Source organism: Zonotrichia albicollis, chromosome 15, assembly GCF_047830755.1.
Source record: "Zonotrichia albicollis isolate bZonAlb1 chromosome 15, bZonAlb1.hap1, whole genome shotgun sequence".
In the NCBI taxonomy this organism is placed as follows: Eukaryota; Metazoa; Chordata; class Aves; order Passeriformes; family Passerellidae; genus Zonotrichia; species Zonotrichia albicollis.
Window position 1 is genome coordinate 14201006 of NC_133833.1, and position 12594 is coordinate 14213599.

At 41.8% G+C, this 12594-nt stretch overlaps 1 protein-coding gene across 4 annotated transcripts in view; it reads right to left on the reverse strand.

Moving 5' to 3' along the window:
- Positions 1-12594, reverse strand: part of SLIT3 (slit guidance ligand 3) — a 482838-nt gene that overhangs the window by 229902 nt on the left and 240342 nt on the right. For all 4 annotated transcript variants that reach the window (XM_074552528.1, XM_074552527.1, XM_074552531.1 and 1 more), the window contains exon 5: positions 11772-11843. In XM_074552528.1, coding sequence (XP_074408629.1) covers positions 11772-11843 — 72 coding nt within the window. The remainder of the gene's footprint in view (positions 1-11771; positions 11844-12594) is intronic.

Genomic DNA, 12594 nt, shown 5'->3' on the forward strand with positions numbered 1-12594 from the left:
ACACTGGTGGTTTCTTTGAATAAAATTAAAATCCTCCATAGGATTTTCTTAATGTCCATGCAGGATTTACATGACCTGAGCTTCTTTTGAGGACATTTTTAAGTGATGCAGCAACTGAGCTGTTTAAAAGGACTGTGTAACATCCCTTGCTGTACAAACACAGTGAGCATATGTTCATATAAAAACAATTTGTGATGGAAAAACTCTACACTACAGCTATACCATGACAGTTTAATATTTTTCTTTCAAGGCATATCAATTTTGTATTGAATTGAATTGCAGGTGGCTTTGTTTTTCTACACTTTATCTCATGGAGCCACCAAACTGCAGGATAGCAAAGTCATGGAGCAGAGTGAATCACTGAATGAGAAATGCAATCATTCCCTTCTGGGCTCTAAATGTGGCAAGAAGCTGCACAGGCTTGTTTGAAATAGACAGCTCTGCTCTCACACAGAAAGCTGCAGCTGAGGTGAGAGTTGGGGTCAAAAGCAGGGGGACATCCTGCTGACCTCATTTCGTGGTCAAGGAAGAGTGGTGCAGGAAATCTAGTCCCCCAATCAATTACTGAAATTAATTTTTGAGCCTAAGTCATTGCCTTCTGGGAAAACAAGGGTCCATTTACTCACCTGCTTTGCATAGTGTTTGTACCACTTTTCAAAATTAAGTTAGATCGAAAAGAATAATTGTGTTATCTAGAGAAAGTGATGCAGGATGAATTAAGAACTCAGGTTTTATTCATACAATCACACAATGGCTTGGGTTGGAAAGGACCTTAAAGATCACTGAGATCCATCTCCCCTGCCATAGGCAGGGACCCCTTAAAAAGCACAGCAAACCAGGCACAGTTACCTGTTCACAAAATCAAATATCAGAATTGAATCCCAGTGAGATGGAAAAACAACTGGAGACCCCAGAAACCCATTTTCAAGGCAGAAAGGCAAACAGCAAGTGGCTCTTGAGAAGAGCTGCTGAGCAGGAGATCAGCACTGCTGCAGACCATCTCCCTTGGGAATCTCCATGGGCACAGAACTGGAGCTGCCCTGGCATTCCCAGCACAGCCTGGCACACCAAACCCACCCCAAACTCCTTTTCCTCCCCAGAAACAGGAATTTGTCACACTGACCAAAGAGCTGAAGCCAAGCGCAGGGGGAGAGAAGAGTGGAAAAAAAAGACAACTCAAGCTGTGGTTTTAACTTTGTCCAGCTGGGAAGGTCAAGTGGAAAAGGCAAACTTTGTTCTGCTGGTGGACAGTATTTACAACCCCCCTTTGTCCATGGAGTCTGCACTAAAATGATATTGCTGTGCTGTTTTGGCTGGAGACTGCACACACTGACCCCTCCGTGGCCAGCACAGCACCAGAATAATTTCATACAAAAGGTTTGCATTAAATGTAATGAAGCAAATGACAAAATCAATAAACCTGGAATGGTGTGGCTATCATAAAAATGATGTAAATTCAGAGTTCACTCTGGTTATGAAGCTATTTATATTCATAATTAAAACCAGTACTATCTCTTTTTTTAGAATAAAACTTCCTTTTGACAATCTTAGACGAATGCTACAGGAAATCTTCAACAAATGTATTCAAAATTAAGGCATGGCACAAAGACAGCATAAATTACACAAAGATAAACTGTAGGCATAGGTTAGCCTAAACACGTACGTAATAAAGAAAATTTGATTTCATACTTTTTCAACCGATGTCACATCCCATTTTAATCAAGTTTTATATCAAAAGGACAGTAAGGATACCACATAGCCTGTTTTTAAATCAAGGTATTTTCTGGAGTTTGTTTCTGTCAGAGAGACTCTTGTAAGTCTATTAAAACAGAAAAGAGCCAAATCTGCTATTCATTACTCTTCATACAAAGGCAGTGCTGCAGCAATGGGTGCTGCATCAGAATGTATCTGTGCTTCATTAGGATAAAAGAATGACGAGCCCAGAAAGCAGCAAGCAGAGCTCAGTGAAATAAGTAAGCAGATAAGTAATCTCTGGAAATAGCAATAGTCACCCAGACTTTTTGTAGCAGATTTCAAACCCCAGATAATGGGTCTCATTCAGGATTAGGGATGAGGTTTTCTTTTATCAAACTCTGGACCTGGAGCTTGTGATCTTGTTTAAAAAATTCCACCAGTGTCCCACTTAAGTAAGTGAGCTATATACAATTTAAACCTCCAGACTACCATATTTTACCTAATGGAAGAGAAATTGCAAAAGTGACCACCAAGCCTGAGGTTCTAACACACAAAGGCTGGACTTCTTCAGTCTCCTGAAAAATCCTTTGGATTTTTCCAAAGGATCCAAAGGATTCGCATCCCTGTATCAGCTGTTTTGTGTTCCTGATGGGACACAGCACATCCATGTCACTCCTCAAACCTCACCAGTGACCACTGACAGAGCTCATTGCTGATGGCTGCAGAAGGAGCCCCTCCAAGGCTGGACAAGGCAATAAATTATGCAAGACACGAAGCATAGGGAAGATCAGAACAGAATTTGAAGTAGATGGAAAAGATTACTTAGGCCTGTGTGGGATACTTCATCTTTCTTGTCATCAGCATTAGGACTTTACCATATAAACAATTAAAGTGCAGGCTTTCAATAATGTTTGAAATACATTTCCAGAAAAGGAGAAAACAATTGGTATTGGTGTTGTCTTACTTCCACAAGAAATATGAAAAAAATCTGTGGTTTGTTCAAAAATTAATACTAAAACCAATATATACTGCAGTGGATATCCAGGATACAGGAATTGAGTAAATCAGAATTATTAATAACTTTATTATGGAGGTAGTCAGCTCTGATTAGCTCAGAAAAATGAAAAATTTAAAAAATATTAAATGCCACCAAACATACATCCTCCACTACTACATTGGCTTATGTACTTCTATTTTATAAGTGGAACACACTTAAGAGATATTTCAGCTTTTTATTTATCTGACATTTTACTCAGGGGGAAACAACCTTTACAGTGAGGAAATCTGTTCCCCAGGAGTGATGGTTCAGCTTTTAATAAGTTGTCAGTGACAGATCCCTTGTGGCCAGTTGAGCCCACAACTGCAGACATCCATGAAAACAAACACTTCCTGAAATGCAAGTGGACAAGAGAGCAGAGCAGACATCCACCCTACTTATTGCAGATGTTTTCATTTAAAAAACAGAAAAAAATAAATCAGTGGTGCATTTCCAATCTGTGCAATCAATCTCACATGAAGTCCAAGTCATGGTTTAGCACATTCAACAGATTTAAGATCGTGCTGTGCTGCTTTGTCCACCTGGTGTTTCATTTATTAGCAAGGGACAAGAGAAAGGGGATCACACAAACCCAAATGTGTTTAAAAAATACAAGGAGGGGCTGATCACACTACCAAATATGGCCCAGGTTTAAACCCTTCATGGGATGGTTTTGGGGTGAGCAGTGTTTATCAGGTGCCGCAGCCTTTGCAGGGTGTCAGTGTGCACATTGTGCTCCACTGTTCCCCCTGAGGCACAGGGGGCCATCCAGGCTGTTTGGAATAATGCAAACAGCAGCATTCCCATTAACACTCCTGTCCTAAAGCACAGGAACGTCCTGCAGGCTGGGCCAAACCCTCCAGAGGACCACATGAACCAGAGGATCACAGAGTTACAGCACAGTTTGGGTGGGAAGGGACTAAAGCTCTGTCACAGACATCTTTTATGAAAATCCTTTCTTAGGATTTTATTTTTTTTTCCTGAGAAGCTGAGAAGATTCAGGAGCAAAATGTAAACAATGATTATCTGCTGCTGTGGGATGCAGCAGGTGCATCTGTGATTGGCCCATCTTGGATGTTTATAATTAATGGCCAATCACAGTCCAGTTAGCTTGGACTCTCTGTCCGAGCCACAAACCTTTATTATTCATTCCTTTCTATTCTTAGCTTAGCAAGCCTTCTGAGATGAAACTTTTCCTTCTATTTTTTTTAGTATAGCTTTAATGTAATATATATCATAAAATAATAAATCAAGCCTTCTGAACATGGAGTCAACATTCTCGTCTCTTCCCTCATCTGAAAACCCCTGTGAACACCATCACAAAGCTATGGCAGGGACACCTTCCACTGTCCCAGGCTGCTCCCAGCCCCATCCAACCTGGCCTTGGGCACTGCCAGGGATCCAGGGGCAGCCCCAGCTGCTCTGGGAATTTGTGCCAGGGCCTGCCCACCCTCAAAGGGAACAATCTCTTCCTAATATCCAACCTAAACCTGCTCTCTGTTGTTTAAAGCCATTCCCTATTGTTCTATCACTTCATGCCCTTCTAAGACAACCCCTGAAAACTGACACAACCCTAATGCCAAGCATTTACAAAAATAAACTATCAACACTGAAACTGGCTCACTCACTAGCAACATCACTTCTGAGCTGATAGCTCTTAGCATCAGCGCACGTTGCAAAAATCCTAGGAAACCTTCATCTCAAGAAGGTAATTCTGAATAATGACTATTCCTTATGATGTCAAAAGAGACACACAGAAGTTTCAGGGCTGTAAAAACACTTAAACCCCCCAGTACTTTATGGGAATTCCAATAAACTGCCTGAGAGCACCATTATTCAGCACAGCTCCTCGGAAGACACTGGCTCTGTGCAGCATATTCTAGAAAAATGCAGAATTAGCTTTTTATTCCAGAGCCCTTGCTCACCCTCAGCTACCCTGCACAAAACTCTTCTGCAAGGGAAGGGACCCAAGGACAGGACATAGGGAGGGCACAGACCCTGTGCTCAGGATCCTGTGCTCCCACAGACCATCAGGAAGATGCTGATGATGAACACATAATCTCTCCAATGCAGCAAAAAGAGCAGGAAAAAGCCTCTGCTGATTCACTGGAGGCAGGGAAAAAACTGTGATTAAAAGAATGCAGTTTCTGAATTAAACTTCAAGTTTTCATCTCCATGTTTCTAACAGGCTTCCCTTGACTGAGGCTGCAGAACCTGTGACATTTCTGATGGAACCAGGGTGAGCAGGAAAGGGACAAAACCCCCACAATTCATTTATTAGCAAGGGACAAGAGAAAGGGGATTACATAAACCCAAATATGTTTAAAAAAATACAAGTAGGGGCTGACCACACTACCAAATATGGCCCTGGTTTAAACCCTTCATGGGATGGTCTTGGGGTGAGCAGTGTTTATCAGTGTTATCAGTGTTAATCAGTGTTTATGAGTGTTATCCTCCCTCCACCTTCCTGCCTGCCTAAAGCCAGCCTGCACGCTATTTCAGCTTTCTTGCTTTTTTCTCTTATTGTTACTATAAGATAGAAAAGGGAAGATATTTAGAAAGATCAGGGCAGGTGGATTTTAGAGGTTAGTGATTCCAAATGGAATGGAATGGAATGGAATGGAATGGAATGGAATGGAATGGAATGGAATGGAATGGAATGGAATGGAATGGAATGGAATGGAATGGAATAGAATAGAATAGAATAGAATAGAATAGAATAGAATAGAATAGAATAGAACAGAACAGGATAGAATAGAATAGAATAGAATAGAATAGAATAGAATAGAATAGAATAGAATAGAATAGAATAGAATAGAATAGAATGACAGACCAAGGGTTAGTGTACACCTCAGCCTGAGCAGAACCACGAGGGAGCCCCTGTAAGGCTGGGCCACAGCTCTCAAGAGAACAATGAAGCCACCAGTGCCACCCCTCTGTGTCACCCTCTGTGTCACCCGATGTGCTGGCCCTGTGTGTGTGGCTGAGGATGCCAAGAGAGAAGCTCTTCTGCCTCACAAAATGTCCTCTGCCACGACTCTGAGTGCTTGGTTGGTTCTGCCCATCTCACCTTAACCGTGGTGCAGGGAACATGTGTGTGCATTCCAATCAATCATATCCTTTTAATGAGTTAATTGTGAAATATATGCTCCTTGCATTTCTTATAAGGGCTAGAACAGATGGCAAAAGCTCAAGCTAATGTATTCATAAAATTAACTGACGCTGCAGGTGGTGTTTCTCCATAGAAGGTGGTAAGTTGGGAACTTGTTATTTTATTGTTATAATAATGCTGCATGACAATGACATTTCTAGGAAAGCAAATGTGATGGCCACAGAGATCTCTCCTGAATTCATTATGGTCACTATCACAATGAAGACCAATTACAGGAAATAGAAAGGAATACACTGTTGGAATACATTGAGAGCAGGGTGAATTTATGGACAAGGAGCAGGAAAATTATTTACAAATTTATACAGTTGAAGTAATGTGATCTATTTGCCCCCTAAAGAGTGCAAAAGGCTTGTCTCCAATGAGTATTCAAAATAGCTCTTTCCATGACTCTGACCTGTTTAGCCACCTCTTTGTCAAAACAACCTGAAATCTGTTCCATAACAGAAACGTATCCTTTCCTTTAATTTTCATGTATTCCTATTTAAAATATACTGAGCTTTTAATGCACACCATCAAATATAGACACATATTTTTCAAGTTTTCATCCTCATGTTCCTAATGGGATTTCCCCTGGCTGTGGCTACAGCAGCTGTGACATTCCTGATGGAAACAGAGCAAGCAGGAAAGGGACAAAAACCCCACAATTCCTCACAATAGTATTCCTGTTTAAAATATACTGAGCTCTTAATGCACACCATCAAATATATACACATATTGTTCAGCCCATTGGGAGACACTAAAGCAAATACATAACCCAACACATGATAATCAATTCTCCTCTAGGCATTTCTTTGCTTTTATTTGAGGCCAACCCCTGGCTTCAGAAGGCTCAATCCAGATTTTATACCAAAAGAATGGAAAATCTGGCCAATTGTTTATCTTCTTCCTTTAATTTTATTTTACTGCAAACAGCAAGAGAAATACTGAACACTGTACACAAATGTCAAGAAACTACAGCCAGGAATTTCAGAGGGCTCTGGATAATAGCTTCCCTGGAGAACCCAGACTAAAGGAGTTATGTTTTGTAGTGTAACATTTCATTAAGATCTACTGCATATTTATGTATGGCAAATAACTCACAATCACTTGCTTTCTTCTAGTGAAATGGCTACACACAAATCAACCATTATTTCCTTTATTCATTAGTTTATTCATTAGTTTAACTTGACAGGTATGTTTAATTTTTCCTATGGCTGAATGGCAGAAGCTACAAATATACTCTGCAGAGCTGGCTGTGATGGTTAAAAAAAATTACATTGGAACATTTTAATATTTTGTGTAGCTGAATGCAAAATACCTCTCAATGTAAAGAGCAAGTTCAGCTTTTTCCAAAACCTGAATGTGCAATCAAGATGTTTAATTTTTGTAAACGTTCTGTAGATTGATGCTAATAGTAGATGCATGCAGAAAAAGTAACAGAATCTTCCAGGAAAAGCCATTTAACAAATAAGGAACTGAAACTAATAGGTACAACAATATTTTACAGTACTTACAGAGCTCTGATCCTCCCCACTGCAGAGGTAATTTAACCACTAGGAAAATAAATGTGTACTGACTTGCAGAGGTGTTAAACGTTACATATGTGCTGATGTATTTCTGTATTTTTAAAAACATAAATCTAAACGCTTCATTTCTCCCTCCACAAGAACCTTTAGGGCTATCAAGGAGGATATTACCCACAATGTGCTAAGTGGCCCCAGGATGCAGGGAGAGCCTCTTGCAGGTGCAAGATAGGAGCTGTGTTATCTCAGGTGAGGCTGAGGAGTGTTCGGACAGAAATGCAATGAGCCTGTATTATCATGACACATGAACCTGTTAACTTCTTTTTTATTTTTCCCTAAGTCCCAGTGCTACAGAATCTTACAGCCAAAGCCTGTGAGAGATAAAAGGCTGAATATGGATGGAAGTGAATTCCAGTGAATGAAGCACAAGAAACTGCAGGAACCCCAATGGATAAAGCAGTGCCTGTGTGGTTCTGTGTGGCTCTAGCTCTGAGTGATGCTCACACAGGGTGGCTCCCCCTCTGCCCTGCATCCACACTGCACATGGATTCCTGTTTTCCTTTCCTTGGCTGGGAGATGTTTGTAGACTCATTGAAAGGTCTGGGTTGGAAAGCACCATAAGGACTGTCTTGTTCCATGGCAGGGACACTTCCCACCATCCCAGACTGCTCCAAGTCCCATCCAGCCTGGCCTGGAACACCTCCAGGGATCCAGGGGCAGCCACAGCTGCTCTGGCACCTGTGCCAGGGCCTGCCCACCCTCACAGGGAGGAATTTCTGCCTAACATCAAGCTCTGCATATCCCTGCACTGGGATCCTGGCTGCCCTCAGTGAGGTGGGCTGAGCATCTGCAGGAATGGCTCAGCAGAGGAACACTCACTCCCCTGCATGCCAAGATGAGATAGGAGCAGGGGAAACGTGCAGAAACCCAAGAAGCAGCTCTGTATATTTTATGATGGAAGGCCATGGCTGACAGCACTGAGTTAGCCCAAAGCTCAATGAGACCCAAACCCATAGACTTTAATTCTTGAAATAAATGTGCTTACTTGGGGCTAGATTCCTGCAAGAAACATTTCCTGTTCTCTGAGTAATAAGTAACAGAAATTGAATACAGGTGTGCTCTGCAGGCTGGCCCTCTCTTGCCCTCTCCTGTTCAGCTCTTAGGGCCACTGAGCAGAGTTCATGCACATTCTCCACAACGTGTTCAAAGTGTCAGTTTATGCCAAATTCCCAAATAAACTCACTACTGGTAATGGGCATTATGTGCTCATGAAACTTTCTAAAAGCTGTATAATTATTTCTACATTTCAGTTAGAAATATACTCACTAATTTATTTGTGAGCACATTCTTTGATTTTTGTACTCAAACAGCAGAAAACACTTCATATGAAAATAATTCACACAAGGAAACTTCCCCCACTTAGGAGTTTGAGAAACTCCAGCCTCTGCTTTGGCTTTGTCTGGTGAAAAACACTGGCCTCCCTGACATTTAAAATTCTTTAGCACAGCCCTAATCCAAGCCCATTTTCCTGGGCTCACTGTTCTGCTAAGAGAATGATAAAAGATAGAAAGCTTTTAGCGTTTAAAAAGAAAGACAGTGAAAAACATCTTGGAACAATGCTTTTTATAACTTTTTTCACCCTCTATCATTTAAAATTTTTTTTTAAATATTTTTTCCCCTGCATCAAGCCAGCTCTGCAGCCCTGGTGCTTGAGGAACATAGCCAAAGACTCTCCTTGCTTCACACATGCAGCAGCACCTTCCCCTTTGGAAGAAGATTTTTTAACACCATTTTGCTGCAGCTGGACACAACCTGTGCCTCTGTGTCCCTCCCGGCCATGGCCATGCTGGGACAGGGTAATTCTCACACTGCAAATCATACTGAGCCCTCAGGCTGCCTGTTTCAGAGCTGGAGTCCAAAAGGAATTCATGCCCTGCCTCAGTCCATTGCATCAACTCTGCATTTTGTCCTGAGGGAAGCTTTCCCAGCTGCTGTTAAACAGCATTAATCTGGAGACTTTCCTCTGGTCTAGCACTTGCTATGTCTCTGTTATGGTATCTCCAGAGTTGTTATTTTTGCCATAATATTGGGACACTTTTGGAAGAACCTGGAAGAATCTGAGGCCATGTTAAAGGTCAAGCCATGAAAATAGAGACCATTCCATGCCAGCCTTTCCCTATACAAATTCTAAATATAAAATGGAAAGGGCTGGGGAGTATGTGACAGTTTGTAGCTTTATTTCTTGTGCCCCAAAGCCTCCAAGCTCCCTCACAAACATGCTTTATAAAGTGGAAGAATAGTGAGACAGCGCAATAAATCTGCAAAGTGATAACCACAGAAACAGCCCACCCTGCTGCTGTGCCATCAGCACCTTTGTGTCACAGCCACCAGGCAGGTGCTGGCACCCCAAGGGACACTGAACACCCTGCTCACTGCCATGGTCACTGCTGGCACCCAGAGGGGACAGACCTGGCTGCCAAACACAGGCTGACAATGGGAACCAGCATCTTTGAGCTCACTGCTGAAACAGCTTTAACTATTGACTTGGTTCAGCTTGCATCACACCTTTACAGCTACTGCTGGAAAAAAAATTTAATGTATTTCCAGCCCAAGTTGGCTCAAGACTGTGCCATGTTTTCCCCAGCAAGTCACAATCCACTTGTCTGTGTCTGGAAGCACCAGTCCCATGGACCCCCCTGGGCACAGGATTTGTGCATTTCCTGTCAAGAAAGAATGTCTAGATGTGAGTGAACAGTCTGCTTCCCCTGCTATTTATCTAAATAATCAGTATTTGTGGCTCACAACAGCAATCTGTTAGAGCACCAAGCTTTGTGCTCCTGCTCAGCTGGAGGCTGGACTGGATGAGCACTCCAAACCAGAATTATTTTATGACTCTGTGATAACTTCAGTGCTCACAGAAGTCAGAAACTGGAGCTACAGGGAAGTACTTCTGATATTGTGTCTTTTACAGCAAAACAATCAATACTGCCTGACTTGACAGATACAAGATTTTGTTAAAGCTTGAAATCCCAACATTTATACAGGTCCTGTAAACACTGCAGCCACTTGGTACCAGCCCATGGAGAGGAGAAACCCTGGATCCTTCTGCACTGAGAGTGGGTGCATAAATCAAAACACCTGTTCTGCTTGTGCCAACTTGTCAGAGGTGACCTAAACTCTCAATGCAAACTCTGTTATTTGAAATTAAGTCAGACAACAACAGTGAATTACAGCTGGCAAAGTTGATTTTCTGAAACAAAATACTATCTATTGTTCTTATAGATCACACAATGCAAGTAAAACTCATGAGAAAAGGATTAAAGGGATGGATCCCATCAGGATCACAGGGTCCAACTCCTGGCCCTTCTCAGGATGCCCCAGGGATCACATCACATGCCTGAGAGCATTTCATTGGGGCAAGATCTGAAAACAGAACTATGTTGCAAGACTGTTTGTAGAAGAGGTTTTCTTTTCAGATCTCCTTTAGCTGTTCCTTCCACTCAATTTTAAGACATCCACACCATTTATGCAGTGCTTCCAATATTTAACACAGTGGGGATCAGTTTTCAGCTCCTGCTGTGGTAACAAGTGCTAACCCTAATGAAATGCTCTGAAAAGCTTCTGAGGGTGGCTGTCCCAGGGAATCCTGAGCCTGCTGAGCCTGGGGCTGTTGTTTCCTTGCTCAGCTCACCCCGTGCTAATTCCAGCAAAGCCAAGGGTGGGTTACAGTGTGGGAGTGCACAAAAAGGGGTTTCTGTTACATAACCTGTGAGAGCCTGCAGTAGCTCTGGAAATTCAGAGCTCAAAATCTTTACACATATTTCAGGCTACCTTACAGCAAAAGGCTAGGACAGACTGGCTTCATTAGCACAAAAACCACAGCCCCGTTTTCTCTCTTAAAAGGCTTTTATAAATGATTTTAATTTTAAATACAAGCTGTCAAAGCCTGTGCAGTTAACTGCTCCCATTACATTTTTCATTTTCTGATATTTGTGCTCAACCACCATGCCTGAGTGCCACAGTTTGTCATTTATTTCTGACAGAAGTGATGGGACAGAAAACTTAAACTAAGCAAAACATTTCAATTCCATCCCCAGACTTGAGCAGTAATTTTCCCATGCATATCTTGCTCTAGGGCAGTCCTGCAGGAAGGGGTGAAGCCTTTGAGTCTGTTCTTTTTCCTCAGCTCAAAACCTCCCCAGGTGTGTTCACAGGCATGAGGACCAAAGCAGCCCTGACAAAAACCTGCAGGGTCCCTTTGGTGCTGCACAGAGCTGGACTCAAGGTACCCAAACTGAGAGTAACAGCCAGATATAACAAGAGGAGAAAGGTTTTCAGCACAAATATTAATGAAGTTGTCACTTACAAGTTCTTCACATCAATGATTCCTCGAAAGGCCTTTCTAGGGATTCCTTTGATCTGGTTTTCGCTCAGGTCTCTGAATAAGAGAACAGAAAAAAAAAATACATTGTGTTAACAAAGAGAACACATTTCTCAAATCTGCATCAGCTAATGGAACATCCACGTGCTTGGAAAAGGAGATGTTGCTGGATTTGTTACACCACACAGTGTTTTCAATTTTCTCTCCTCCAGAGGTCTGTGGAATGAGCTGAAATGACTCTCCAACCAAAATCCCCAGAATTCCTGATACAAATGACAGAACTTCGAGCAAACATCACTCAAATGTGATGGTGATGCTGGCACAATGCCATGGTTCATTGTCAGAGTACCTGCAGCCAAATCTCATGCCCTGGAATCACAACCCCATAGCGTAAATGTAATTTTCTCAGCATGCTTCTATTTGTTTACAGACTGCAAAAATACTTGGCTACCCCTGCTCAGATTACAACTTCTTATTTGAAGTTAATATTCAGGAAAAACATGACAATCATTCTCTTGTGAGCCTTTTAAATTTATACGGAAAAGATCTTAATCTATTGCATTAAAATTCCACTGCATTATGTATCAATGGGAAAAACTGAATTTGTAACCTTGTTTAAAAACCACCAACAAAAAACTAAACAACCAACAGCAATTCAAAAAGTCTTTCTAGTACTTAAAGCACGTTAAAAATGGTTAGATCTGCATTGTGAGTGCAGGTAACATTTTCCTGATTCCCAGCCTGCATTTGAGAGCTTTTCCCCTTGATGAACTATAAATAGTTCCAGGTTCACAGCCCTCCAGCAGTG